At 45.2% G+C, this 26,586-nt stretch overlaps 1 protein-coding gene and 1 long non-coding RNA gene across 3 annotated transcripts in view; one reads left to right on the plus strand and one right to left on the minus strand.

Annotated features, from left to right (window-relative positions):
• The window catches only part of LOC104001710 (uncharacterized), a 281,675-nt gene extending 271,169 nt beyond the window's left edge, over positions 1-10,506 (minus strand). Inside the window, exon 1 of the long non-coding RNA XR_010148165.1 lies at positions 10,417-10,506. This is a non-coding gene — a long non-coding RNA (uncharacterized LOC104001710). The remainder of the gene's footprint in view (positions 1-10,416) is intronic.
• PRKAB1 (protein kinase AMP-activated non-catalytic subunit beta 1) lies at positions 10,336-24,116 on the plus strand. Of its 2 annotated transcripts, XM_063784808.1 has the most exons (8): positions 10,336-10,877; positions 13,973-14,147; positions 14,780-14,943; positions 16,447-16,540; positions 16,823-16,937; positions 19,014-19,147; positions 22,419-22,487; positions 22,734-24,108. In XM_063784808.1, the coding sequence occupies exons 2-8, from the start codon at positions 14,013-14,015 to the stop codon at positions 22,809-22,811; spliced, it is 789 nt and encodes a 262-aa protein (XP_063640878.1). In that variant the 5' UTR covers positions 10,336-10,877; positions 13,973-14,012; the 3' UTR covers positions 22,812-24,108.
• Positions 24,117-26,586: the final 2,470 nt, after the last annotated feature.

The following is a 26,586-nucleotide window of genomic DNA, read 5'->3' on the forward strand; positions in this document are numbered from 1 at the left end:
GCACGGCGTGCTCCTGCCCCTTGGGAACTGTATTAGACTCTTCTCACACTGCTGTGAAGAAATACCTGAGACTAGGTAATTTATAAAGAAAGGGGTTTAATTGACTCACAGTTCCCCATGGCTGGGAAGCCCCAGGAAACACAATCACGGCAGAAGGAGAAGCAAACAAATCCTTCTTCACAAGGAGGCAGGAGAGAGAAGTGCCAAGCAAAGGGGGAAAAGCCCCTTATAAAACCATCAGATCTCATAAGAACTCACTCACTATCAGGAGAAGAGCATAGAGGTAATCGGCTCCATGATTCAATGACCGCCCCCGCCAAATTCCTCCCACGACACGTGGGAATTATGGGACCTACACTTCAAGATGAGATTTGGGTGGGGACACAGCCAAAGCATATCAGGAACTGTGAGCAATAAAACTATATTTTTAATGGCAATGGTCTTCCGATCCATTGGCCTTACCATACATGAATAAACCCAAAGTCCCAGGTACATTCTAGAACAGTATATCCTACAACATTTTAAAAAATACATTAAGGAAATGATAGATTCAGTACCTTAAGGCAGCAGTCCCCAACCGCCAGGCCACGGACCAGTACCACGGTACGTTAGGAACCAGGCCGCACAGCAGGAGGTGAGCAGTAGGTGAGCAAGTAAGGCTTCATCTGTATTTACAGCTGCTCCCCATCGCTCACGTTACTGCCTGAGCTCTGCCTCCTGTCAGATCAGTGGTGGCATTAGATCCTCACAGGAGCACGAACTGTACTGTGAACTGTGTATGCGAGGGATCTAGGTTGCATGCTCCTTATGAGAATCTAATGCCTGATAATCTGTCACTGTCTCCCATCACCCCTAGATGGAACCATCTAGCTGCAGGAAAACAAGCTCAGGGCTCCCACTGTTTCTACATAATGGTGAGCTGTATAATTATTTCATTATATATTACAATGCAATAATAATAGAAAAGTACGCAAAAAATATAATGTGCTTGAATCATCCCAAAACCATCCCCCCAACCCTAGTCCATGGAAAAACTGTCTTTCACGAAACCTGTCCCTGGTGCCGAAAACACTGGGGACCACTGCAATATAGTATATCTATGCAGCAGTAGTTTTGCATGGTGGCTAAGAGCATAGACTCAAGAATTAAATTTCCTGTATCTAAATCCTGGCTTCACCACTTACTAGCTTTGTGCCATTGGACAAGTTACGTCTCCACTTGTGCCTTAGTTTTTTCTTATGTAAAGTGGGGATAATAACAAAATGCACCTATTAAAGCTTTATAAGAAGTACATGGCTTAAAGCAAGGAAAGTGCTTAGGACAGTGGCAGGTGTACAGTAAGCACTCTATACATAGACCTCTTCTTGTTATGAAATCTGCAGTCATTACAAAACTGAGGTGGCAGGACATGGTGACACACACCTGTAGTCCCAGCTACTCAGGAGGCTGAGGCAGGAGGATCACTTGAGCCCAGGACTTTGAGGCTGCAGTGAGCCATGATTGCACCTGTGACTAGCCCCTGCACTCCAGCCTGGGCAGCATAGCAAGACCCTGTCTCTTTTAAGAAATTTTTTTTTTACTTAAAAATTTTTTTAATTAAAATTTTAAAACGAGGTGGAGCTGTATATGCTGATATGGAAAGATATACTAAGGAAAAAAAGTACTAATTGCTTGCATTTTTAAAGAAGAGCGATGTAAGTACTTTTTCTATAGTTATAATTATAGGAAATTATAATTATAATAATTGTAACAAAATATACCCCCAAAAAGTATACAAGAAACTCTCAACAAGTTATTTGAGGGGAAACGAATTAATGATGTAGGAGAAGGTGTAAGGGAGACTTTTGTTTTTGATTCTGTACCCCCTCCCATACTGCTTGAAGTTTTTAACCATGTTCATCCATACTTTAAAATACGTACATTTAATTTTTTGAAAGGCCATAGGAATAATCTTTGTTGCTCTTTATTGCCACCTAGGGGATGCTAGGGGCATTGCCTGCCATGATCACTCATTGCTGTTAACCCTATTGACTATTTAATAATTGATTCCACCTTCTTGATTAGTACGTTACACCCAGCAAGTCATGGCTTCCAACTTTCAGATTTTTATTGAGTTTTGTAACAATAAGAAACATGGTTGAGAAAGCTGATGTTCTTTTGAAAAAAAAGAAAAGAAAAAACAAACATGGATTCGTAGTTAGAAAATTTTTTATTTTTTAAATTTTTATTTTTTAAAATATAATAAAGATGGGGTCTCGTCAGCTTGCTCAGGCTGGTCTTAAACTCCTGGACTCAAGCTATCCTCCCGCCTCGGCCTCCCAAGCTGCTGAGAGCCACTGCATCTAGCCTAGAAAATTTAATAGATATTAAAACAATTGAACACCTAGTTTGATCTCCCTCTCTGAATGACCATTCCACCTTTATATTTATAATCTAGATCAGCCCAACCCATTGGCCCACCCAAAATGATTTCATCCCTCACTCAATGATCTGTCCGTGGTGGCTAAAATGTTGACATCTGTCTGGTTGCCTGCATTTGAATGCTGGTTTCATGACTTTCTAGTTGTGTGACCTTGAATAAGTCACTTCATCTCTCTGAGCCTCATTTTCTCCTGAAAAATGCAAGTGGTAATAATAGTAGATCCCTCAAAGGACTGTTGGTGGCATTACATGAGTTCATACATCAAACACAATGCCGGGTGCATAATAAGGATTGATAAACAACTTTCACTTTAACACCTACAATCTCCAAATCTCAACTTGATTGTCACTTCCTTCAGCAAGCCTCCTCTGACCTCAGGACTTGGTCACATCCTTCTCACTAGGTCACACTTCTCCTTCTTAGCGTTTGTCACAGAAGACTGTTGGATGATTGTTCGATTAACTTCTCTCTTCCCTACTAGATCGTAAACACTCAGGACAGAGCCTGGGTTTGATTTTGCCCACAATTCTCTCCCCAGTGACTACCACAGTGCCCGGTGGATAGGAGTTTTTGCCATGAAAAAGTTATTGATAAAGAAATGAATTAACACAGTTAGAAAACTGAAGGCCTCTGAAAAAATCAATGTTAACTAGAACAAGTGCCATGAACTAGTTAGGCTCTGATGGGCTAGATGACATGAGTCATGAGACACTTACAGGGAAGGACAGGGTGCGGAGAGGTTTATTTTGTAAGACAGTTGCAGAAAATAAATTGGAAAAAAGATAAACTGTACACCTCTACCATTTGTTCTAGGACTAACCCTATTTTCTTTGAGGTAAAATTCATACAACATAAATGTTAATTTTAAAGTAGACATTTTTAAGTGAACAATTCATAGGCATTTAGTACATTGACAATGTTGTGCAACCACCATCTATGCCAAGTCTTAAAACATTTTCATCATTCCAAAAGAAAGCCCTCATTCCCTCTTCTGCCAAGCCCGTGGTCACCACCAGTCTGCTTTCTATTGACATGGATATATCTACTCTGTATATTTCATATAAATGGAATCATACAATATATGACCTTTTGTGTCTGGCTTATTTCACTTAGCATAATGTTAATATTTTTGAGGTCATCCACATTGTAACATGTAACAGTACTTTATTCCTTTTTGTGATAGAAGAATATTCCACTGTATGAACATACCACAATTTGTTTATAATTCATTTTGTTATTGTTGCTACAGAGTCTTTCTCTGTCGCCCAGGCTGGGGTGCAGTGGCACAATCTCAGCTCACTGCAACCTTCGCCTCCCAGGCTGAAGCAAGTCTCATGCCTCAGCCTCCCAATAAACTGGGATTACAGGTGTGCGCCACTACAACCAGCTAATTTTTTGTATTTTTAGTACAGATGGAGTTTCACCATGTTAGCCAGGCCGGTCTCGAACTCCTGGCCCCAAGTTGATCTACCCACCTCGGCCTCCCAAAGTGCTAGGATTACAGGTATGAGCCACTGTGCCAGCCTACAAACTCATCTCTTGGTGGACATTTGGATTCTTTCCACCTTCTGTCTATTATGATAATGCTGCCAATCCCTGTTTTTTAAAAGTCTCCATGGTTCATCATATCAAGAAGAATGATAATCTCACAGTACCCTGGACCAGAAACCAAGACACAAGATCCAAATTATGATCTATGACCACTAACTTTTTCTATAATTCAGCAAGCTATTGTCCCTCCTCATCTGTAACCTATGTGGTTGAACTAGGATTTTCATGCAATTAGTGTATCTTGGGAGGTGTTTCTGAGTATTTATTTGGAAGATGCTCCTAAAAAGAGATAAAGAAAAGGAAAGGAAGATAATCAATGAATTCCTTGATCCAATTACTGCTGTGGACATCTAGGGTGCATTTGCACTGGGGACCTCTGAGACACGGTAGGGAATATATCTTAGTTATACGAGAGCTAAAAAGAAATTATTTAGACAGTTAGTGAGGGTAAGAGAGTCCTCAGTAAGGTTTTTCTTTTAATAAAAACGCAGCCTCCAAATCATTTCTTTTTTAACAAAAAGCAGCCTGAAAAATCAAGCTGCAAGCATAGATAAGCAAGCTAGAGGCTTGCATAGGTAAATACCAGCAGCTGTGCCAATAGAAAACGGATAGCTGGAAACCAGGTATATTCAACATGGAGGTTCCCTCTTCCCTTTTCTTTGTTGCCACGTGTGCAGATAACATGGCACCAGCCAGGTTTTTTAAAATCCCATTTGCATAATAAAAGATCAGAGTGGGATGACCAGCCTCTTCACGGGCTATGAAAATGGCACATCTGGTCCAACCAATCCACTACGCCCCATGTAAATCATATACCATCTCCTCACGCTCATCCCTAAAACCAATCACACCTTGCCCCAAACCAGGGAAACCCACTCAGGACCCCTTCTTCTGCATGAGGAAGCTCTCTTCTTTCTTTCATCTATTTAACTTTCCACTCTTAAACCCACTCCTTGCATGTCCATGTCTTCAATTTCCTTAGCATGAGACATCGAACCTCGGGTGTTACCCCAGAAAAATGACGCTGCTTCATTAGAGTTAGCACATCCAAGGGGCAAGGGAACTGGCTCCTCTGTGGTTGGCTGAGGGCTTCTCTCAGGGTGTCTTCTCTGGTCCCCTTGGGTTCCCACTTGTGTCGACCAAGCTTTCTCCAGAAGGCCCTCAGAGTTGCACCTGCTCACAGTTAGGAAGTTTGGGGCATGCGCAGAAGGGCACATGCAGATGGGGTATGATGGTCCCAACAGCATATGTTAAAGTGATTATGAAACTTTGATATTCAAATCCCTGGGAGCTTACATTTTAAAGAGATGAGACAGAGACAGACTTCCTCTCATTGTTTTCACCTCTGTTGGATCTTTGCCTGGATACTGCTTTAGTTTGTCACTTGTCCTCTAGAAAAGGGGTAGAAAGTGTACATCCTTTTCTCCTCCATTCCTTCAAAGCTCTTAAAAGAGGATAGAGATGCCAGGTGCAGTGGCTCACACCTGTAATCCCAGCACTTTGGGAGGCCGAGGAGGGCGGATCACCTGAGGTCAGGAGTTTGAGACCAGCCTGGCCAACATGGTGAAACCCCGTCTCTACTAAAAATACAAAAAGTAGCCAGGCGTGGTGGGGTGCGCCTGTGGTCCCAGCTACTTGGGAGGCTGAGGCAGAAGAATCGCTTGAACCCAGGAGACGGAGGTTGCAGTGAGCCGACATTGTACCACTGCACTCCAGCCTGAGTGAAAAGAGTGAAACTCCATCTCAAAAAAAAAAAAAAGAGGATAGACTTGAGGTGAACTTTATTAAGAACATTGTGTTACCTGGAACTGGGCACTTCTCCCTTCTAGGTTTCAGCTTACCCTGTGAGTGAAGCTATTTATTTAAAAAAAACTTTATTGAAAATAAAATAAAGATACAGGAAACTACACAAAAGAAATGTATGGCTTAGTAAGTTACTACAAGGCAAACATGTTAATAATTACCAACCCAGGTCAAGAAACAGAATTTTCTCAGACAACCTAAAAGTCACAAAATGAGGCTATTTGCCAATTAAGGTTGTAGACCAAATGCTGTAGAATGAACTTCTTTTACTTCTATGTTGATGACTCTCTGTCACAATATTCGCATCTCAGTGAGAAGAGAACACAAGAATGTCTAGCAAGAAAAGATGGACAAGTTTCTCAAACATTGGCAGTGTTACTTACATTGGCTAGGCAAAATTCAGAAGGCCTGGTGGAAATCTGGTTAAGCCCTAAAAGTAAGCTTGTAATTCTATCCTAGCAGCCCACACACATTTGAGTCTGTCTTAGTCAGCTCAGACTGCTATAACAAATCATCAACTGGGTGGCTTAAACAACAGAGATTTACTTCTCCCAGGTCTGAAAGCTGGAAGTCTAATATCAGTGATATAATTTGGATACTTTTCCCCCTAAATCTTACACTGAAATGTAATCCCATGTTGGAGGTGAGGCCTCCAACATGGTGGGAGGTGACTGCATCATGGAGGTGGACTTCTCATGAATAGTGTAGCACCATCGTCTTGGTGCTGCCCTCACAAGATCTGGTTGTTTAAAAGCGTGCGGCACCTCCTCCCACTTTTTTTCTTACTCCCACTCTTGCCATGTGATACATCAATACATCGGCTCCCCCTTGGCTTCCTGAGGCCTCACCAGAAGCAAGCAGATACCCAGAGCCATGCTTGCTGTACAGCCTACAGAACCATAAGCCAAGTAAACCTCTTTTCTTTATAACTTACTCAACCTCAAATATTTCTTTATAGCAATACAAGAATGGCCTAATACAATCAGGGTGCCAGGATGGTTGATGTGTGGTGAGGGCTCTTTCCCTGAGTTGCAGATGGCCACCTTCTTGCTTTGTCATCACATGGCCTTTCCATTGAGCACGGGCGTGAATAGACAGCACACGAGCAAGCTCTCCGGCGTCTCTTCTTCCCATAAGTACCCTGATCTCATCATGGGGGCCCCACCCTCATGAGCTCATCTAACCCTAATTACCCCTTGAAGGCCCCACCTCCAAACATTATCAAATTGGGAGTGGGAGTGCAAATTATGAATTTTGGGGGGATACAATTTAGTCTACAGCATAGTCCAAATGTGAAATTTCTTCCTCCAGCTACCGATGTTTAGTGAGAACACTGCATGTTCTCACCACATGTGCATATGTGTGTGGACTCTTTCCTCTGGAGGGCAAGAACTTGGTTTTGTTCACTGTTGTAACCAAGAGTTACAACAGTGCCTGGCTCATAATTGGCACTCAATATTGCCATTGAGTTATTTGTGATCAGAGCCCTGGCTGTTCTTAGATGGGGACGGTTCTTCAGAACAGTACAAATGTTTGTAGACAGGCCAGCTGGGGAACCAAAGGTCTTTTTGATGAGGTGCCATGACTATGATGTGGTGGGGAGTGGCCAGGTGATCCAGAATTCAGTCTCAGTATGACCTATGATCATCTGAGTGACCTCAGGCAAAACTGTTTGATCTCTGGGCCTTAGACTCTTCCTTATATAAAACAAATGGGTTGGTCAGTTCAGAAGTGCTATACTGATTCTAATCCATCCTATGGAGGAGGCCCCAAAACATTATCCTTAACCCTTTTAATCATAAATTTAAGGATAAATGAGATTTTATCTCACTCTGGGTGACTTTTAAGGACTTGAAAACCTACTTCTTTTTGTGCTTGGAGCTGGAGTGAATCTGAAGTCAGGGTTGCGGGGGTTGGGGAGGGGTGCTCCTAGCTGTGGCTGTGTTAAAATTGCCCTGGTTTGTTTGGGGGAGAATCTAGGGTATTTATCATTTGTCTTTGCCCTGGTGCCAGACAGACAGACAGCAGTGAGTAGATGATGCCTTTTACACAGCAATGTGCTAACAGTTATACTTCCTGGCACACCTCCAGCCCCCAAGATGGAATGGTCTGACATCCATATCAGCAGAGAATCAGAGAAAGATGAGACGCTCTGATGCTTAGGAAAGTCACAAACCATTGTTACACAGATAAGTAACACAAAACGACCCAAGAGAGACACAGCTGGGACCCAAGTAGACACTTGTAATTGGCGAGTCTACCCTACCCATGATTTTCAATATGGGGTCAATAGCTGATAGATACCAATGTTAGTTTCTTTGTCATGAAATCTTGATACAATGTGGTAAGAGTTTCCAATCAGCAGTTGGTGGCATCCTCAGGATATTGTTGATTGTATTTGACATCAAGGGCCACCCATGCTTTCACTGTTATCTTATTCAAGCTAGTGCAGATGTCTTAAAACTTTCTTCATGCATCAAAGCATCTGCATAGCTCAGATAAAGAATCCACAGCTCATGTGTTCTTTCTTATCTCTCCGGCTGTTTGGGAGAGATTTCAAAACTCAACACCCCACTGTCTCATGTAACCAAGTCAGGGCCACTATTAGAAAAGCAGCTCAAAGAAGATATCCTGGGTCATCCACAGTATCTTAGCTTATTTAATTCAGCAAACACATTCAACATTTCTGATTATATTGAATACATTCAAATTCTCAGTCATCAGCTTCAGGAAGACCCTCCTGGCTCCCATCCCTTTTCCTGGCCTGGCTTAAGTCCCTTCTGGGCTCCCACAGGATCCCTTACCTAGCTATATTATTGCTTTTCTGTGGGTCGGTGCCAGCCTGTACTGTATTAATTCCTTTGGGGCTGGAACCATATCTTATTTTTTTAAATTAAAAAGTAGTACATCCTCACAATAGAAAAATTTTCAAATACAGACCCATATAAATGAAAAGTGAAAGTCCCTTTTCTGTCTGCTCCTATTTGCAATCTCCCTCCTCTCCCCAGAGAAGACCACTATTAACAATGTGTTGTATACCCTTCCAGAACTTTCCATTTGCTAGCCTAATAGTGCTAATAAAAGTGTTAACAGTTATTGAGTGTTTACTAAGAGTCAAGTGCTATGCCCAGCATTTTTATGCACGTTCCCAATTCACAAAACAAGCCTATGAAGTAGGTGTTATTTTTGTTCCCATTTCACAAAAGAAGAGACTAAGGTGACAGTTACTAAATGGTAAAGCCAGAATCTGAACCTGGCCAGGCTGAATTCAGAGCTCCTGCCCTTGAACTTGTTCTCTCACTTGCTTCCGGACCTTGCAATATCATAGACACTTCCCCATAGTGACCTAAAAATGGTTTCTCCCTTTTTAAAAGTTGCTTGGTATTCTACAAAATGAAGGTATTCCGTTCATTTTGCCATTCTCCTACTGAACAACTTTTAGGATTTTGTAGTTTTTCATTTCCTTATTTCACCAAGTGTAAGATTCCATTATTGTAAAAAGCATCCAGTTTCAGAAATTAAAATATATGGGGGCATGGGGGGTGACAAGTGCATCTTAGAATATATTTTTGCATGTAAATATTTTGTAGATAATGCTTGTAAATAATTTTCATGTGTGTATTTCTGCACAAGTTTCCTAGGAGTAAAATTGTGTGTCAAAATGAAGGTGCATTTTTAAATTTTGATGCATACTGCTGAATTCCCCCCAGGAAACCTTATCTTAGTCATCTTGTGTTCCTCATTTCCTTAGCACAATGTCTGGTACTTTTTTAGGTACTAAATAAATGTTCAGTGGGTGAAATGCATGACCTGACCCGGCAAATGCAAAGTATTTTGAGATATTCACACACCAAAAAACCCACAAAATATGACAATGACTGACAGTGAGAAGATGAGAATATTTTACTACCGTATTTGTATGCACTTCTTGTTGAAGCACTGACCAGAGTAAATGACAAACGCTAATGCATCTTATGCAGAAGGATGTTTCCGAAGTGATTACAAGATATCTTGCAAAATTACCTATCAAAAGATTGCACACTCAATAAAAATACACGAATAACTCCAGCATTTTACAACCCCCAACCTACTAGACATATGAAATTTCCAGAGATCTTATGGTCTGCCATTTTTTCAAATACCTGCAAGACTGCCTGCACCCCCGACCCTAATCTGTAGGAATCATGATTCTGCAGGTCTGCAGTGGGGGATGCATTTAACAAGCGCTCCAGGTTAACCTAATGCACTGTAAAGCGTGAGAACACGTGCATTAAACGGGCTTTAAGAAGTGGAGTTTCTGAATCAGATTTGCATTTTAGAAAGATCCCTCTGGCTGCAGAGTGTAGAATCAACTATAAGTGAGCAAAGATAGCTAAATGGCATTATTCAGCCCAGCGCATGAACGGCTCAGATTGCCCGCGCGCTGGGGTGCCCCCTGCCGGCCCTCGGCAGCGCCTCGTCCTGGGCCTGGCCCTGGGCGGCCGGCTGCTGACTGCGACTGCGCGCTCCGAGGCCTGCAGAGACGGCCCGGGGCACCTGTTACCGCACCAATCAAGACCGGAAGCGGAAATGGAATCGAGATAGCCTCGCGCGTTTAGCCGGCCGCCGCCACCTCCACGCCCTAGGCCGGGCCGACTTACGGAGTCGCCGGAAGCGGAAGTCGCTGAGGGGTGGTGAAGCGGTTGGGAAAGTGTCGGTTTATCTTCGCGCCCCTTGCGTTCTTGCCGCGGCTTGCCTGGGCAGATAAAGCGCGATTGCGAGGGCTCGGCAACCCTGCCGACTCAGCCGGAACCGGCTCCCGGCCCGAGGGGCGTGGTATCCTGGTGCTCCGACTCCTTCCGCAGGCTCCTTGGGACCCGCGGTTCCGGGAGTCCCTTGTTCAGGGTCCCTTTCCTGCAGTGAGGCGCCGTCCGCCTTCCCTGTGTCCCCGCAGACCCCCATCATGGGCAATACCAGCAGTGAGCGCGCCGCGCTGGAGCGGCATGGTGGCCATAAGACGCCCCGGAGGGACAGCTCGGGGGGCACCAAGGACGGGGACAGGCCCAAGATCCTGATGGACAGCCCCGAAGACGCCGACCTCTTCCACTCCGAGGAAATCAAGGTGCGAGCGGTGTGGAGGAACCCGATTCCCCTTGACTAATGTTGAGGAGAGGAACCCTCCACTAGATTCCCGTCACATCCTTTCGAAAAACACCAGAACGGGGAGGGAGGTGGTACATTACCCGGTGCACTTAAAAGCCAGATGGTCCTGTGAGAGTTCTCTTAGCGGTCCAAGAACCTGTGTCTAATTACCAATATGAGAAAGTCACCCTGAGGGAGGAGGTGCTCACTTGGTTTAACATCATTAAGGAGAAAGCAGCTCTGGGACAGTTTCAAATTCTTAATTCAGAGTCGAGCTAACAGTAATTGAGCCCCAGCTTCTGCTTTTCTCTTAGGTGTAATTAATTGCACTGCTTTGAGACAAATTCCCTCACCTTTACACAAACTGGAGCTTTTGTAAAAGTTAGTTTGGGAATTTATCCATTTTGGAGGCAAACCAGGTACATATACAAGTTGAAAGTAGAGCGGAACAGCTGACGGCAGTTGCCAGAGGTGTTTAGTTCTGCCCAACACTTTTGATTCACCCTACTTATTTTTTAAAAGACGGTGGTCTCACTAATTAGCCGGGCGTGGTGGCGGGCGCCTGTGGTCCCAGCTACTCGGGAGGCTGAGGCAGGAGAATGGCGTGAACCCGGGAGGCGCAGCTTGCAGTGAGCCGAGGTCGCGCCACTGCACTCCAGCCTGGGCGACAGAGCTAGACTTCGTCTCAAAAAATATATATAAATAAAAATAAAAAAGACGGTGGTCTCACAATGTTCTCCAGGCTGGTCTCGAACTCCCGGGTTCAAGCAATCTTTATGCCTTGGCCTCCCAAAGTGCTGGGATCGCAGGCGTGAGCTACGATGCTGGCCGGTTCAGCCTACTTTTTTTTTTTTTTTTTTTTTTTTTTTGAGACCGAGTCTTGCTCTGTCGCCCAGGCTGGAGTGCAGTGGCGCGATCTCGGCTCACTGCAAGCTCCGCCTCCCAGGTTCACGCCATTCTCCTGCTTCAGCCTCCGGAGTAGCTGGGACTACAGGCGCCCGCCACCACGCCCGGCTAATTTTTTGTATTTTTAGTAGAGACGGGGTTTCACCGTGTTAGCCAGGATGGTCTCGATCTCCTGACCTCGTGATCCACCCGCCTCGGCCTCCCAAAGTGCCGGGATTACAGGCGTGAGCCACTGCACCCACCCTACTTATTTTTTTTTTTTTTTCCTTCTTTGAGATGGAGTCTCTGTTGCCCAGGCTGGAGGGCAGTAGCACAATCTCGGGGCACTGCAACCTTCGTCTCCCGGACTCAAACCATCCTGCCTCAGCCTCCCGAGTAGCTGGGACTACAGGCGTGTGCCACCATGCCTGGCTAATTTTGTGTATTTTTGGTAGAGGTGGGGTTTCACTATGTTGCCCAGGTTGGTCTTGAACTCCTGACCTCAGGTGATCCGCCCGCCTGGGCCGCCCAAAGTGCTGCGATTACAGGCATGAGCCACCACTCCCGGCCTCACCCTGCTTTTTTTTAAAGCGTACATAGAAAAGTCTTTCGGCTTCTAGAGGTCAGTGGGCGGTGAGGGTCTGTCTGAAGGAGGCAGCCAGCAGCTACTGAACTTCTCTCTAGTGTTGTTTAAATATGACTTAATCGCGCTTAAGCAGGCCAGTGCAAACATTTTTCTTCCTGCTGCAGCCTGTTTAAATTCAAAAACTCAGGTGACTTAACTCCTGCTTCAACCACACTCCTGTTAACCACCTTCATATGGTGGATATTTCCAGCCGCAGGGCTCAGTCCAAGGACACTTAGTGATTCTGGCAGCTGGTATTTATGTGTTATGTCCGAAAGGAACTAATTGTTTCAAGGAACAAAGTAGGTTTAGGAAAGATAAAGCTGCCCTCTGCCCAACATACCCTGTTAGTGTCCAATTTCATGTTAATCATCATCCATTTAATTGCCTGGCAGCTCATTCCATCTGTGTTTGTCCTCATGTTGAGCTAGGTGATCACATCTCACACCTTCTTTTGGATCTTAGTTTTGAGCCTGACTACAAAGAGGCTGCTTTTATGTGGCCCTACAACCTGTGGTTTGAACTTGCTCTCTGAATTCGTTGCATTCTTGAAGAGCTGTGTGCAAAGTGAACTTTAGAATCATGTTTCTCTAATGACTTGACGTCCTTTCCCCAGGAGGTAATTTTGGTCCCTGGTCCCAAGAAGGCTATTTAAGACACCAAAAGAATCAAAACTACTTTCTTCAGAAGTATTTGTTCTGTTACTATTCCAAAACTCCTCTAGGAAATGTTGAGCACACACATCATCTATGGGGAATGATTTCAAGCAGCGTCCATTCTCACTTCATTAGAAGTTACTGAAATCCCCAGATACCAAAAAAGTCGTGAATTCTTTTAACTACACTAGGGTGCTATTTTGGGTATAATTAGTTATCCTTAGTGTGAAGTGATTCCAGTCTGTTATTTAATATGTAGATCTTGTTAGAATTCAAAGAATACAGGCATCATTTGGATAAGCTGAGGTCGGTATTTGAGATGAAGGTGCTAGAAGCCTGCTTAACTCCCTGAAGAGTCTTTTCCAGCCTGAACCTTCTGCTCTTTTTAAGTCTTTGGCTTCTGACTGGGAAAAAATCTAAAAGGTGCATGACTACATATGTCATCCAGATAGATTTGGATGAGTTTATTTCTTATTCTGGAATACCTCAGTTATACGGAGCTTACCACACTGGAGGTTATCATTTATCCTAATGAGGGTTCAGTCTTTGTCTTGCTTTATTCCCCAGCCCCTAGACAGAACTTTGTGAGTAGTTTTTCCCTTCCTCAAAATCTGGATTTGCCTATTTTCAAGTTGACAGCTCTAGAATTGTTCCTCTTAAATTTTCATGTACTGTCATACATCACTTAATGACAGGGACATATTCTGAGAAATACATCATTAGGTGATTTTATCATTGTGTGAACATCATAGAGTGTACTTACACAAACCTAGTCTGTTCTCATGCTACTATGTAGAAATACCCGAGACTGGGTAATTTATAAAGAAAAGAGGTTTAATTGACTCAGTTCCGCATGGCTGGGGAGGCCTTAGGAAACTTACAATCATGGTAAAAGGCACCTCTTCACAGGGTGGCAGAAGAGAATGACAGCAAGCAGGGGAAATGCCAGATGCTTATAAAACCATCAGATCTCATGAGACTCACTCACTGTCAGAGAACAGCATGGGGAAACCGCCCCCATGATCGATTACCTCCACCTGGTCCTGCCCTTGACACGTGGGGATTATGGGGATTACAATTCAAGGTGAGATTTGGTTGGGGACGCAGAGCCAAACCGTATCACCTAGTCTATATGGTGTAACCTGTTGCTCATGGACTATAAACCTGTACAGCATGTTATTCTACTGAATACTGTAGACACTTATTCCACAAGTATATTTAAGGATTTGTGTATTTAAATGTATCTAAACATAGAAAAGATAACAATAAAAATATGGTATAATCTTATGGGGCTACCATATACACAGTCCATCGTTGACTAAGACATCATGCACATGACTGTACTTCAAATCTTGCTTGATTAAGGGAGGAACATGACATTAAGCTAGTCTTGGATTCGTAGTAGCCCCTTCCAAGTGTGTTTCATAGCTTCTTCTAGAATTTTGATGTCAACTTCTTTAATGACAACAATAGCTAATAATTAGCACTCACTGTGTCAGACACTATATAGAGCACTTACATGGACTGTCTCAGTCTTCACAACCTTAAAAAATATATTTCTATTTTGCAGGCAAGGAAACTGAGGCACCACTAGTAAGTTTCCGATCCTAACCATGAACCAAGATAGTAACAGCTGCCTCTTTAGAATGAATTGTCAATATTGTCTGTTGTAGGGAGCTCGCTTATGGCTTTCTGAGTAAACTGCTCTGCTTCTAGGCACCAGAGAAGGAGGAATTCCTGGCCTGGCAGCATGATCTGGAAGTGAATGATAAAGCTCCCGCCCAGGCTCGGCCAACGGTGTTTCGATGGACGGGGGGCGGAAAGGAAGTTTACTTATCTGGGTCCTTCAACAACTGGAGTAAACTTCCCCTCACCAGAAGGTAATTGCCTGGGGAGTGTTCACATATTTGTCTTAACATAAATTCTCTTCTTTCTAAAACATCTCTGAGAGAGAACAGAAAATGGATGTTTCTATAAAATGGATGCCTAGTGGAAAAATAATTTTGCTTAATAAGTCTTAAGGTTCAAATGTTAAACCTTGGTGGTCTCCAGGTTTAGAGTACAGAAGAAAGAGAATATTTCTGTGTCACAGACATCTTTCACTTCAGATCCTCAGCTATCTGTTCAGTCAGGACTTTTCCACAGAAACACAAAAATCTGTCTTAATGCAGTAAGGGAGCACTGGGCTGGAATCTTAGAAACCCACATTTGAGCCCACATTGGCCATGCTGTCAGTCACCTAACGTTAGTTAACCTGAGCCTCAGCGTTCCTTTCTGTAAAGAGGGAATATTGGACCAAATGATCTCTGAGGTTTCATCTAACTTTGACTCTGCGTAATACTTTGTTTGAAAAGTACATGTTGGCTGGGCATGGGGGCTCATGCCTATGATCTCAGCACTTTTGGGGGCTGAGGCAGGAGGATTGCTTGAGGCTAGGAGTTCAAGACCAGCCTGGGCAACAAAGTGAGACCCCTATCTCTACAAAAAAATTAAAAATTAGCTGGGCATGGTGGTGCACACCTGTATCCCCAGCTACTCAGGAGGCTGAGATGGGAGGATTGTTTGAGCCTGAGAGGTCAGTGCTGTAGTGAGCAGTGGTTGCACCACTGCACTCCAGCCTGGGCAACAGGGCAAGACTTTGTCTCCAAAAAGAAAAGAAAAATACATACTATGTAGGTGTCATTAGCAAGGATGGATTATAGTAAGACATTTTATCAGGAACCCCAGCATGGACTTCTGTCTTAAGTTGTCAGTGAGAGAACACCTTTAGTGAGTATTCTTGATAAAATGAGGGAGAAAGTGTCAGGCCTATTGTCAGGGGCTGCCTGCTTTCCAGCGGTTCCATTGAAGAAGGAGGGAGCCACTCAGCACAGCAGTCACAGGTCAGTTCAAGCCAGGGGACAAAACAACCCAGTGAAAGGGCTCCTCCGGAGTTTGGTTTTTCAGTCGTTAGGCAAGTTTCTTTAGAGAACATTTGAGCTTCCTATTCAATTGATCCCTTCTCCTGCCCAAGGCAAAGTGACAAAGGGTAAAACGAGGCAGCTTCTGTTTATCTTGTGTTGTCATCCTCCTTGGCATCCAGGAGCCTTGCGAGCTTGAGACGCACAAATGCCTGACTGTTGATCTTTTAACATTAGGGATGTGGTTTCCTGGTATTTGAGTAAGGTGAGTTTTCAGGAAACTGTGTCGCACTGCTGCTTCCTTATAGCCTTTTCAGATTGAGGTCATTATGCTGAATTGTCTAAATGGGCTAAAAATGTTTGTTCTCCTGCAGCTGAACTCTTGGTTTTATGTGGAAACGTTTTGTTCTGTAGCTGGTTTGGCAAGTAAGCTCGGGGGGCAACCCACCCCACGGAAGTCCTCTGCTTCCTTTTTCCTTGCAGCCACAATAACTTTGTAGCCATTCTGGATCTGCCGGAAGGAGAGCATCAGTACAAGTTCTTTGTGGATGGTCAGTGGACCCACGACCCTTCCGAGGTACTCTTCCTCCCACCTCTGGTCCTCTGGGTGCCCGCACATTCCAAACAAATCACCTTCCCAAGAGATTGCCGCTAGGTCCCTTTGCCCAGCTAGTAAAAGTCCCCGTGTGTGGCAGAGCTGAGTAGCAGCACTACCTGTCAGACAGTTGGCATACTTGACCAAGATGAGCAGGGTGGCTAGCCAGGAGATGAGGCCTTCCAGCCAGGAATTCCAAGTCCTCTGAAGAATAACTCCGCAGACCTTCCACGTTATGATTTCTGCCTATCTGTCTCTTCCCAGCCCATAGTAACCAGCCAGCTTGGCACAGTTAACAACATCATTCAAGTGAAGAAAACTGACTTTGAAGTATTTGATGCTTTAATGGTGGATTCCCAAAAGTGCTCCGATGTGTCTGGTATGAACACAGTTATTTTATACCACATGCGTGCAGGTGGGGGCTGTACAGTCTAGACATACTCTTGTTTCTCTTGCCTCTCTTGAGCTGAAGCTGCCCAGTCAGATAGGCATTTATAGCCCCCCCCTTAAAGGCCACAGAACTTAATTCCTGTCAGGTTGTTGAAATTTAGCCCTAAGGGAGCTACAAGTCATTTCCCTGGTCATCTCAGGTATTCAGTAGATCTGCTTGGCCACAGAACGCGACAGCAGAAATGGAACCATAGCTTGATCTCGTGCCAAGGGCAGGGCTGAAGAGGCCCTGGAGGGTGGCACTGAGTCAGTGACAGCCCAGCACTGGGGAAGCCTGTGTCTCATCCCACTTGTGGTGCCTGAAGAATTTCAGCCTGACAGGTGTAAATGGACACCTCAGTGACCTTAGCAGTCACTTGTGTGGTACATTAGCACCTTGTCAGAATCCCTTTGGGGAGGATGCGGCTCCCCACGGGAAACAGCCTGCACAGCCCAACTCTCCTTGATGGGAAGCTATTTGGTACAGAAATACAGACCCAGTAAAACTTCTCCATCTTGTAAGAGCCTTTCAGGCATCGAGGTTTCAATAAATTGCTTTCCCTCCAAGCCCCACAGGAAGAAACTACCTGGAACATGATTCATACAGTTCGGGGGAAGAGGGTTGCGATCTAAAGTGTTCCCCTTCTTGGAGGCGGGGGCTTAACAATTCCTGGACTCTGAGGGAGGCAGTGGAAAGATGCCCTGGCAGAATATCTGGCGCCCTAAGAAAACAGATTCCGTTCGTTGACAGGAGAGTTCTTCATCATTGTCTAGTTAGGCCTGGAAGTTCTGCCACCAGGATTTCTTGTTACCAATTCAGAAATCACAGTGGTAAAATGATCACAATGGGCTCACTGTGGTTGACAGCTTGTTGAGCAGGACTTGGAAATCCAAAATCTGTGCTTTTATCTGGGTAATTAGTCTTTTAGAGATATCATCTAGTTTTTTTGCAGATAGTTGAGAATCAGGGAATGGAGGAAGTGTGCCCAAATATCCTCCAAAATATATAACTTACTGATACATGTAATTTTAAGCCACTTACAAGCTTTTTAGTCAAGTTTCCACCTAGGGAAAGGAAACGGACCCCTCACTGATACGAAGCTAATTCCACGTTCTCTACAGACTTCTGTTTCGACACTTACTTCCTCAAAATGTTATTTACTCCTTATGGCTCAGTTTTCTGCACTTCATGCTTTTCTCAGTTTCTTGCTGTGATATGGTTGGGTCACATAAACGGGGCTTGTCCCCTAAAAAATGACATTGAGGGAATTGGCAGAGCTGGGGCATAGCAGATTTTCCCTGGATCAGTCCCGGGATCTGGCGACCAGAACCATCCCACGTGTTCTTTGGATGATGGCTTGGTACCTTCTGGCTGGCCAAACGTTACTATCCAGTGTTCTAGCATTATGAAATCCTGCTCTTGTAGCAGCTTCTCAGTGTATCTGAATAATCCAGATACTCACGCAAGAGTTTGGAAGGAACTTGAGTGTAATGGAGTTAAAGAGCCTTTAGATATTGGGCTTTCAATTTTCCCCCCCATTTTGAAATGTGCCTCGTTTAGCCTGTTTTCTCCACGGCCTCTGTGTAAACAGACTGCCTCATCTTCTGTTGCATTGCGGCCGGGGGTGCCCATAACTTGGACTTAGCTACTCAATCCTCACTTAGCCTCCAGCTTCTTTGTGGTTTTGCCAGCCCAGCCTGAAGGGAGAAGGAAGTCTTATTCTGCCGTGGGATTAAGTTATCGAGAACAGCCTCCTTGTGATCTGACGCAGACTCACTGGCTGGGCCGTGTCTTCCACCAGGGCATCTGAGTTGACTACTGAGTTGTATGCTAGTCACCCAGATTCCAAAAGGGTTTTCTCCTCTCCTCTGTTCTGCACTCTTGGAACCAGTGCATCCTTCAAGAGAATGTAAATCTGCATTGAGGGAACAAGAGACAAGGAAAATGAGATGATGACACATAAGTAAGGCTGCTCCTAGAATGCCTGATTTTCAAAGTAAATGTCCTGTTACCATCTCCCAACAGAGCTGTCCAGTTCTCCCCCAGGACCCTACCATCAGGAGCCCTACGTCTGCAAACCCGAAGAGCGCTTTCGGGCACCCCCTATTCTCCCCCCACATCTCCTCCAGGTCATCCTGAACAAGGACACGGGGATTTCCGTAAGTATGTGGGCATCTGCCCGGACCATCCTCCGTGGGTCATGTTCAGTTGCTTTCTTTCCTGTGTCCACCTCTTGCAAAGCAGCTGGTGAGCAAGCTCAGTGTCACCCCCTAGTGTGAACTGTGCCGTTCACCTCTGCTGTGGGGATGGGCTGATAACAAGAGGTTCCCAATGTGGACACCGCTGCCTCGTCTTGCAAAGCCTTTCTGCACTTCTCTTCCTTGTCCTTCACGCCTGCCTCAGTCTAAGCCCTGTTCAATTTACATTTCATGACAAACTGTATCACCATCTCTTCTTAGTAAGCTACATATTGGAACTCATGCTCTGGCCCCCACATTTTAGAATCTAGTTTTAATCATTCAATTGCTTTTAGAAATATCAGTACTCCTAGATCAAAATTTGGGATATCTAGGTAACACACATTTCTCCTCCGGGAAATTATTACATGCAGAAAAGAAGTGTGTGTCCTCCTGGATCTTGAAGAACAGCCAGTTCTGTTGTGATTCTGTTTTCTGTTCCATCTAACCTGGATTGCCTGCCCAGTCCGCCTAGCTCTGGGATGCATGGCACAGCCATAATTCTTGGGAATCCAGGAATTCAGCTTGGTCCAAGCTACCTCTTAAGAGGCATTGTTTATGAGGTGCTTAAAGTGACCATGCTGCTACTGAACACCCCACCCTGAAGTGGAGGGCATGTGTGCTGAGACGAGGAATGCACGTGTACACATGCAGGTGTCCCTACAGTGGTCCCTGCCGGGCTGCCAGGACAGGGTCTCAGTGCTTGTTACCCTACAGGGTACCCAACAGGGCTTGCCTTTCTCAGGTCACCTCCTGTGCTGGGAGTGCCCCTGCAGCTGGGTAGCCATCCTGGTATAGGCCCAGAAGAGGCCAGTGGTAAGGACAGCACGGCTCAGCTGGCAGGGCCCACCATCTTTCCAGCACTGAGTTGGCAACAGTCTCAAATAGGTCACAGGTGAAGAGTTTCAAGGACATGTAGCTTCTGCCTTAGAAGCACTTAGTCGACACTGCTTCCCTTAGCTCTAACTTTACAAAGGTTGGTGGGTAAGATGACTTTCAGTGCCCTCCTAAGCTAGTGAGGTTTTTTTTTTTTTTTTTTTTTTTTTTGAGACGGAGTCTTGCTCTGTTGCCCAGGCTGGAGTGCTGTGGTGCCATCTTGGCTCACTGCAAGCTCCGCCTCCCGAGTTCACGCCATTCTCCTGCCTCAGCCTCCCGAGTAGCTGGGACTACAGGCCCCCGCCACCACGCCCGGCAAATTTTTTGTATTTTTAGTAAAGATGGGGTTTCACCATGTTAGCCAAGATGGTCTCGATCTCCTAGCCTCGTGATCCACCCGCCTCGGCCTCCCAAAGTGCTGGGATTACAGGCGTGAACCACCGTGCCTGGCCAGGTTTTGTTTTTTCTAGAAAAGGGAGGCATCACTAGCCATCTTCTCTGATGGAGACTGCTGCTGGGAATAGACCAGCTGAGAGTGGCCCAGGGGGCTGGGAATATGAGAATGTCAGGACCCCTCTGTCCAAGGTAGCACTAAGCTCTAATGTAAACTGTGGTTACAGTTGTCACTACTAAAGGGTTAACATTTATTTTGCCCCAAACTAATCTTAAGTGCTTTTCATGTATTCTTATTCAAGCCTCACAACAACCATGTGAAGTAGGTGCAATTATTACCCCCATTTTAGGGATGGGGAAACTGAGGCACAGAGCAGTAGGGAGAACACTTAAAATCTACTGTCTTAGAGATTTTCAAGAATACATTGTTACTAATAGTCACCGTGTTGTACAGTGGATCTCTTGAACGTATTCCTCCTAACTGAAATGTTGTATTCTTTGACCAGCATCTCCCTACCCCCACCACTCCTAGCCGCTGGCAACCACCACTCTACTCTCTACTTCTGTGAGTTCGACTTTCTTGGATTCCACATAAGTGACATCACATGGGATTTGTCTTTCTGTGCCTGGCTCATTTCACTTAATGTCCTCCAGGTTTATCCATGCTGTCACAGATGACAGGATTCCTTTTGTAAGGCTCAGCAGCACTGCACTGTGTATCAGTACCTCATTTCTTTATCCATTCATCCATTGTGGACACCTACGTTGATTCCACGTCTTGGCTATTATGAATAGAGCTGCAGTGAACGTGGGAGTACAGATATCTCGACATGCTGATTTCATTTCCTTGGAGTATCTACCCTGTAGTGGGATTGCTAGACCATGTGGTAATTTTAGTTATAACTTTTTAGGAACCTTCATGCCATTTTCCATAATGGTTGTACTAATTTACATGCCCATCAGCAGTACACTAAAAGTAGCTTTTAAGTGTTCTCACCACAAAAACATGGTAAGCATGTTCTGCGTGTGTTGATGAGCTTGATTTAGCCATTCCACAATGTGTCCATATTTCAAAACAACATATTGTACATGGTAAATAGACATAATTTTATCTGTCAATCTTTGAAATTGATTAATTTTTTAAAAACCCCTCTTAGGCTCACACAGCAACTGGCTGAGCCAGCAGTCACATCAGGCTTGGCTGGTGCCAGATCCTTGGTAGTTGGTGCTCTCAGCAGCCACCCTGAATGGCCTCCCAGCGGGAGCTTGCTGAGTATTTGTTGACACAATGATTGGCCCAGCCTCTGGGATCCTAAGCCTACAGCAGTTGTTCTACACTTTTTTCCATTTGAATTGCATTTATAAAAGTTGGGGGTATACAATGAAAAAATAAATCCCGATTTCTGGCTTCTCTTAAAACATAGGAAGGTGCGGCGGGCAGCTCTGAGTGCCAGCCCGGTGGCAGCTTTTCCAGAGTAGTGGTGTCTTGCCCAGGTATCCGTTTCATTCTTCAGGTTCATTGAGTCTTACAGATACAAGTTTTGAATCCATTGCTCAGGAGCGTTTAGTGCAGATGGTCTCTTCCTGTGTTCTCTGAACGTGCTTTTAATAGCTGCTTTCTTCCTGCCCCTCCCTCCATAAGAGGACAGGGCCGTGGCCCACACTTGAAAGAGGCCAGGGTAAATGCCTGGCCAGAGACACACACCGATGCCTCCAGCAGGCATGCAGGGAGCTCCCTTCAGGTCAGAAGGCATGACCTTCATCTCACCTGTCGTCTTGGACAAGCCCTTGTGCTGCCTGATTTGGGAAGAGAGGTCGGCCTGAGCGCTGCCTCCTGTCCTTTGATATCTGGCACTGGGAAGTAAAGGGGAGAATCTTGGTTTCCAAATCCCAAATGCTCACCGCTGCCTTTGTTCCCTCACAGTGTGATCCAGCTTTGCTCCCTGAGCCCAATCACGTCATGCTGAACCACCTATACGCGCTGTCTATCAAGGTAATGACATGTCTGTCCCCATGAGAGCTGTGTTGCCCAGTGTGTGCTCTGAGGACCCCCAGCAGTGGAATGACCTGGCGGGACTGACTTAAAGGGCAGCTTCCAGGGTCTGACACAGGCCATCAGGCTCAGGTTCTGAAGCTGGCCCGGGAATTTGTGGTTTTATGAAGCCCTTAATGATTCTCATGTACTCTGAGGCTTGAGCCCCTTAGTCCAGCCTTTGATCATTTCCACCTTGTTCCTTAGGATGGAGTGATGGTGCTCAGCGCAACCCACCGGTACAAGAAGAAGTACGTCACCACCTTGTTATACAAGCCCATATGAAGAGCTGGGGGCCGATGGTGGCCCAGGAGACAGCGCACCACCAGGCTCCACACGCGCATGCTTTCCCCAAGAGGGAGTGGACTGTACATTGCTCATTTCACACTCTTCAGAAGACATTTCATACCTGCCCTGGTCCTGCTTGAAGGTTTGTCCAGGCAGAGCAGCTCCTGCCGCGCCTCGGTCTGTGACAGTCCTCCTAGCACCCCCATGGCTTTGAGCCTCGGGGACTCATCAAGTCCAAGAAAAGAGGGAGGGGTGGCAGAGGATCTGCAGCCCTGGCCCCGCGGTGCATGAGGCCGGGTGCAGTTCTAAACCTACATTCTCGATTTTTCTTAAGCCAAAAATGAATGCTAACTCCTTTGCCAGTAAAATTCTGGGAAACAGGGACTGAGGCCACACATCATTTCCAGTCATCTGTGTGTTTTTAAGGCCAGCCACTTGTCCCTGTTGAGGCCTGGCTATGGAACTAAATATAGTGTTGGTCTTGCCTGTCCTTCAAAATCAACAATAGATTGTCTCTCGGCTCCAGGGAGGTGTCATTTCTATAGAAATTAGAAGCTTTCTGATTTCTAGATGAAGTTTTACAATTGTTTCTTACAGTCGTGTGCACTAAGTACTCTTTTTGTAAGCAGAGGTGGCTGGTTCTGCAGCCTTAAGGCCATTTTTTAAGTCACCACGACTAGAAGTCACATGAACTCTGCTCAGCAATAATCTGTTCTCAGAACAGACTTTTCAACCTGCTGCCGGATTTCTCCATTCAGCTGGATGATCCTCAGGACTGACCAGTTAGCTGGCAGGTTGTCCAGCTTTTTATTCCAGTCATAATAGGTGACAGTGTTAACCGTGAAAACTTGAGAGGCACTCTGCCCTCTTCCCTATAAAATCACACAGCGTGATTTTACAAGGTCCCGTGGCACCTTGCTCAGGACCTCTGCCCCTAGTTAGCAAGCCTGCAGCAGTTGCTGTTGCTTATTCTGAAAGGAATGTAGAACTTGACAGCAGCCTTCTGAGTCTGGGTCAGGAAGATGTCCTTTGGACCAAAGCAGACTTCTTTATACGCAGCTCAGTTTCCCGGGAGTCGCCACAGATGTACCCACTAGCCCAGGTTGCTGTGAGTCAGCGGAAGCTCCCGTTATGCCCTTTGCTCCTGGTGGGAGAGGGAGGAGTGAGCTCCCTGGGTTCCAGTATTTACTTGGTATACCTGAGTTTGGGGGTACCCTTTTTTGTGACTGTTTTCAAAACAGTGAATTACTGTCACCTTGATGTACAAGTTTCAATAAAACTTACTTTGTAAAAATAATTGGACATGTGCCTGGAGGAGCTCTGATTTTATTCAGTCCCTTGGAGAAGAGACTGGAACTCTTCGAGAGTTGCGTTTCAGTACCGTTCTTGTGGCTCTGAGCGGACAGGGCTACTCCAGCTGCCCAGGCCTGAGAACCATTCCTGTGACTCAAACCCATTCGCACAGTTTGGAAGCTTAAGGGACCCCTAAAACTGAGCCCCTCTGAACAGCTCAAGTCACAAGGGGAAGCTGAAGAGGGGTAACAGCAGAGGCTCCTGGCTTCGGCCACTTGTTGGGGTCCCCAGGCCAGAGGGTTTGTTTCCTTTTGCTCCTAAACAAGCCCGGTGGGACAGCCTGGGATCGTGACCCTGGCGTGTGAGAGAGCAGGACGTTGTGGAGTCAGAGCTGTTTTCATCCACTAAAAGAGGCCGTGTCCCTCCTCCAAAAGGGTGGAAGGTTATGGGTGTCCTTTAAGCCTTCTCAGGTATCAGGAAACATTTTAAATTTAGCAGAAAAGCATGCTAATGAGCTCTACCCACTGGTGCAGAAAACCCAAGCTGAAAATGCTATGTAAAATAAGACTGGTTTACTGGAGCCAGTCACCCCATGAGTTCTCCAAGCCCTGGGGCCACAGGGGACTTCCAGGTGAGGTCACTGCTGAGATGATGGAGGAGACACAAAACAAGAGGACATGGTCAGAGACAACACATCTCTGTGCGTATTCAAAGGATCTCATTTTCTTTAAAAAGCACATTATAGTCGGAAAGCCTGCCCACCAAGTGAAAGCCTCCATACCCAAGAAGCTAAAGGTTAATGGTGATTTTACAAAGGTGGAAAAGGAGACCTTGTTTTGCCCAAATCACAGGGGCAAAGCCCTATGTCAAATCGTGTCCTATGACCAAGTAATCCTTTCTTCATTAGCATTTCCTTTATGGGTGAGGACTTAGAGTTAGTTAAAGCTTAACTCAAATTGCTTTTGAATGAAGATATATTTTTCCCTCTAGAAGCTGATATACAGATGAATTTATAGAGCCAAATTAAAGCCTAAAAATTACTAAAATGTAAATCAGTATTGCAGGGCTAAGGCCACAAACAGGAAGTCAAAAGGCCAGACAAGAAAATTGTGCCTGCACCTCAACTAGCTCAATTAGGAAATCTCCAAGGCTCCTAAGACTGAGAGAAAAAACCTGGAACATCATGATACGATCTGTGGCTGAGGTCAGAGACTGAACGAGCCAGTCTAGGAAAGAACAACATTTCACTTTAATTCAGTTCCTTTTGTATGAGCAGTTTCAAGCATTTACTTCCCGTATCTGATCCTCCTCTGCTATTGTGTCACCTTCAAAATTCAAATGTCCCCAATGTGATAGTATTAAGAGGTAGGGCCTTTAAGAAGAGATTAGGTCATGAGAGCCCCTCCTCTCATGAATGAAATTGAGGTTCTTATCAAAGAGGCTTCAGGCAGCATTCAGCTCATGTGCCCTGGCACCTTCTGCCATGTGAGGACACACAGCTTTTCTCCCTTGCAGAGGACCCAAGCACAAGGCGCCATCTGGGAAGCAGAGAGTAGCCCTCACTAGACAAGCAAACCTGCCCATGCCTTAATCTTGGACTTCCCAGCCTCCAGAACTGTGGGAAAATGAATTTTTGTTCTTTATAAATTACCCATTCTCAGGTATTTTGTTAAAGCAGCACTAAATGGGCTAAGACATCCACCAATGTTTACAAATGGTTTGAATGAATTGATGAAGACCCAAGACATGGACCACTCATCAAATCATAAAGTTTCTGAGGAATAAAAGCTTCAGCACTTATCTTGGCCAGCAAATTAGTGGAGAAACAAACTAGAGCCTTCTGCCCTGGCATGCCAACTATAATTGTCTTCAGGAGAAAACATGGAAGTTGTAGATACGTATACATTTCTTCTAAAACCCCAGTCATCCCTATTAATTGTAAAAACATCCACAGGGTCCTCCTAAGAGTCATCGTCACTATAGTGAGTCAGACATTTGGAGAAGATCCCAAAAGCTGGAGCAGCAGCCGGAGCCCCGTCTCTGGGACCCCAGCCACTGGCTCTAGAACGAGCCACCAGGCTCTGCCCTCAGGGTGGGCTCCCACAACTACATTGTCGTCTTGTCTTTCATACAACTAAAGGGCCTTTCCCCAGATGAGGATGCCAGCTCTTACTGCTACCTCCCCCTAGAAGAATTCACCCATCCCATCTGAAATACTCAGTGGCCAGTGAGAACAGGCCAAGATGTGTATACCCTTGGTCGATTTTATGTTTCCTTTTTTGTGGCTCTCTGAAAGACAGCCTGACTCTTGCAGAGTAATAAAGTCATTTTCAAGGTTCTTTCATCTACCTCTAACAATCTCTCTAGGGCAAATAGAGTTCCGTTCATCATTAACAGACTCAAGGGAAAACAAAGTGATCAACACTGGACTCTATTTCCACTACCCCCACCCTCCCCAGCTTCAGGAAACAGCTTCAGC

Source organism: Pan troglodytes, chromosome 10 (genome assembly GCF_028858775.2).
Source record: "Pan troglodytes isolate AG18354 chromosome 10, NHGRI_mPanTro3-v2.0_pri, whole genome shotgun sequence".
Lineage (NCBI taxonomy): Eukaryota > Metazoa > Chordata > Mammalia > Primates > Hominidae > Pan > Pan troglodytes.

What these genes read in the sequence shown, in the direction of transcription:
- PRKAB1 (XM_063784808.1), top strand. Translation starts at nt 14,013, where the DNA reads ATGCTTATAAAACCATCAGATCTCATGAGACTCACTCACTGTCAGAGA. An exon ending in TATGGGGATTACAATTCAAG is followed by an intron (nt 14,148 to 14,779) that starts GTGAGATTTGGT and finishes CTCTGCTTCTAG; the next exon opens with GCACCAGAGAAGGAGGAATT. An exon ending in TATACGCGCTGTCTATCAAG is followed by an intron (nt 22,488 to 22,733) that starts GTAATGACATGT and finishes CTTGTTCCTTAG; the next exon opens with GATGGAGTGATGGTGCTCAG.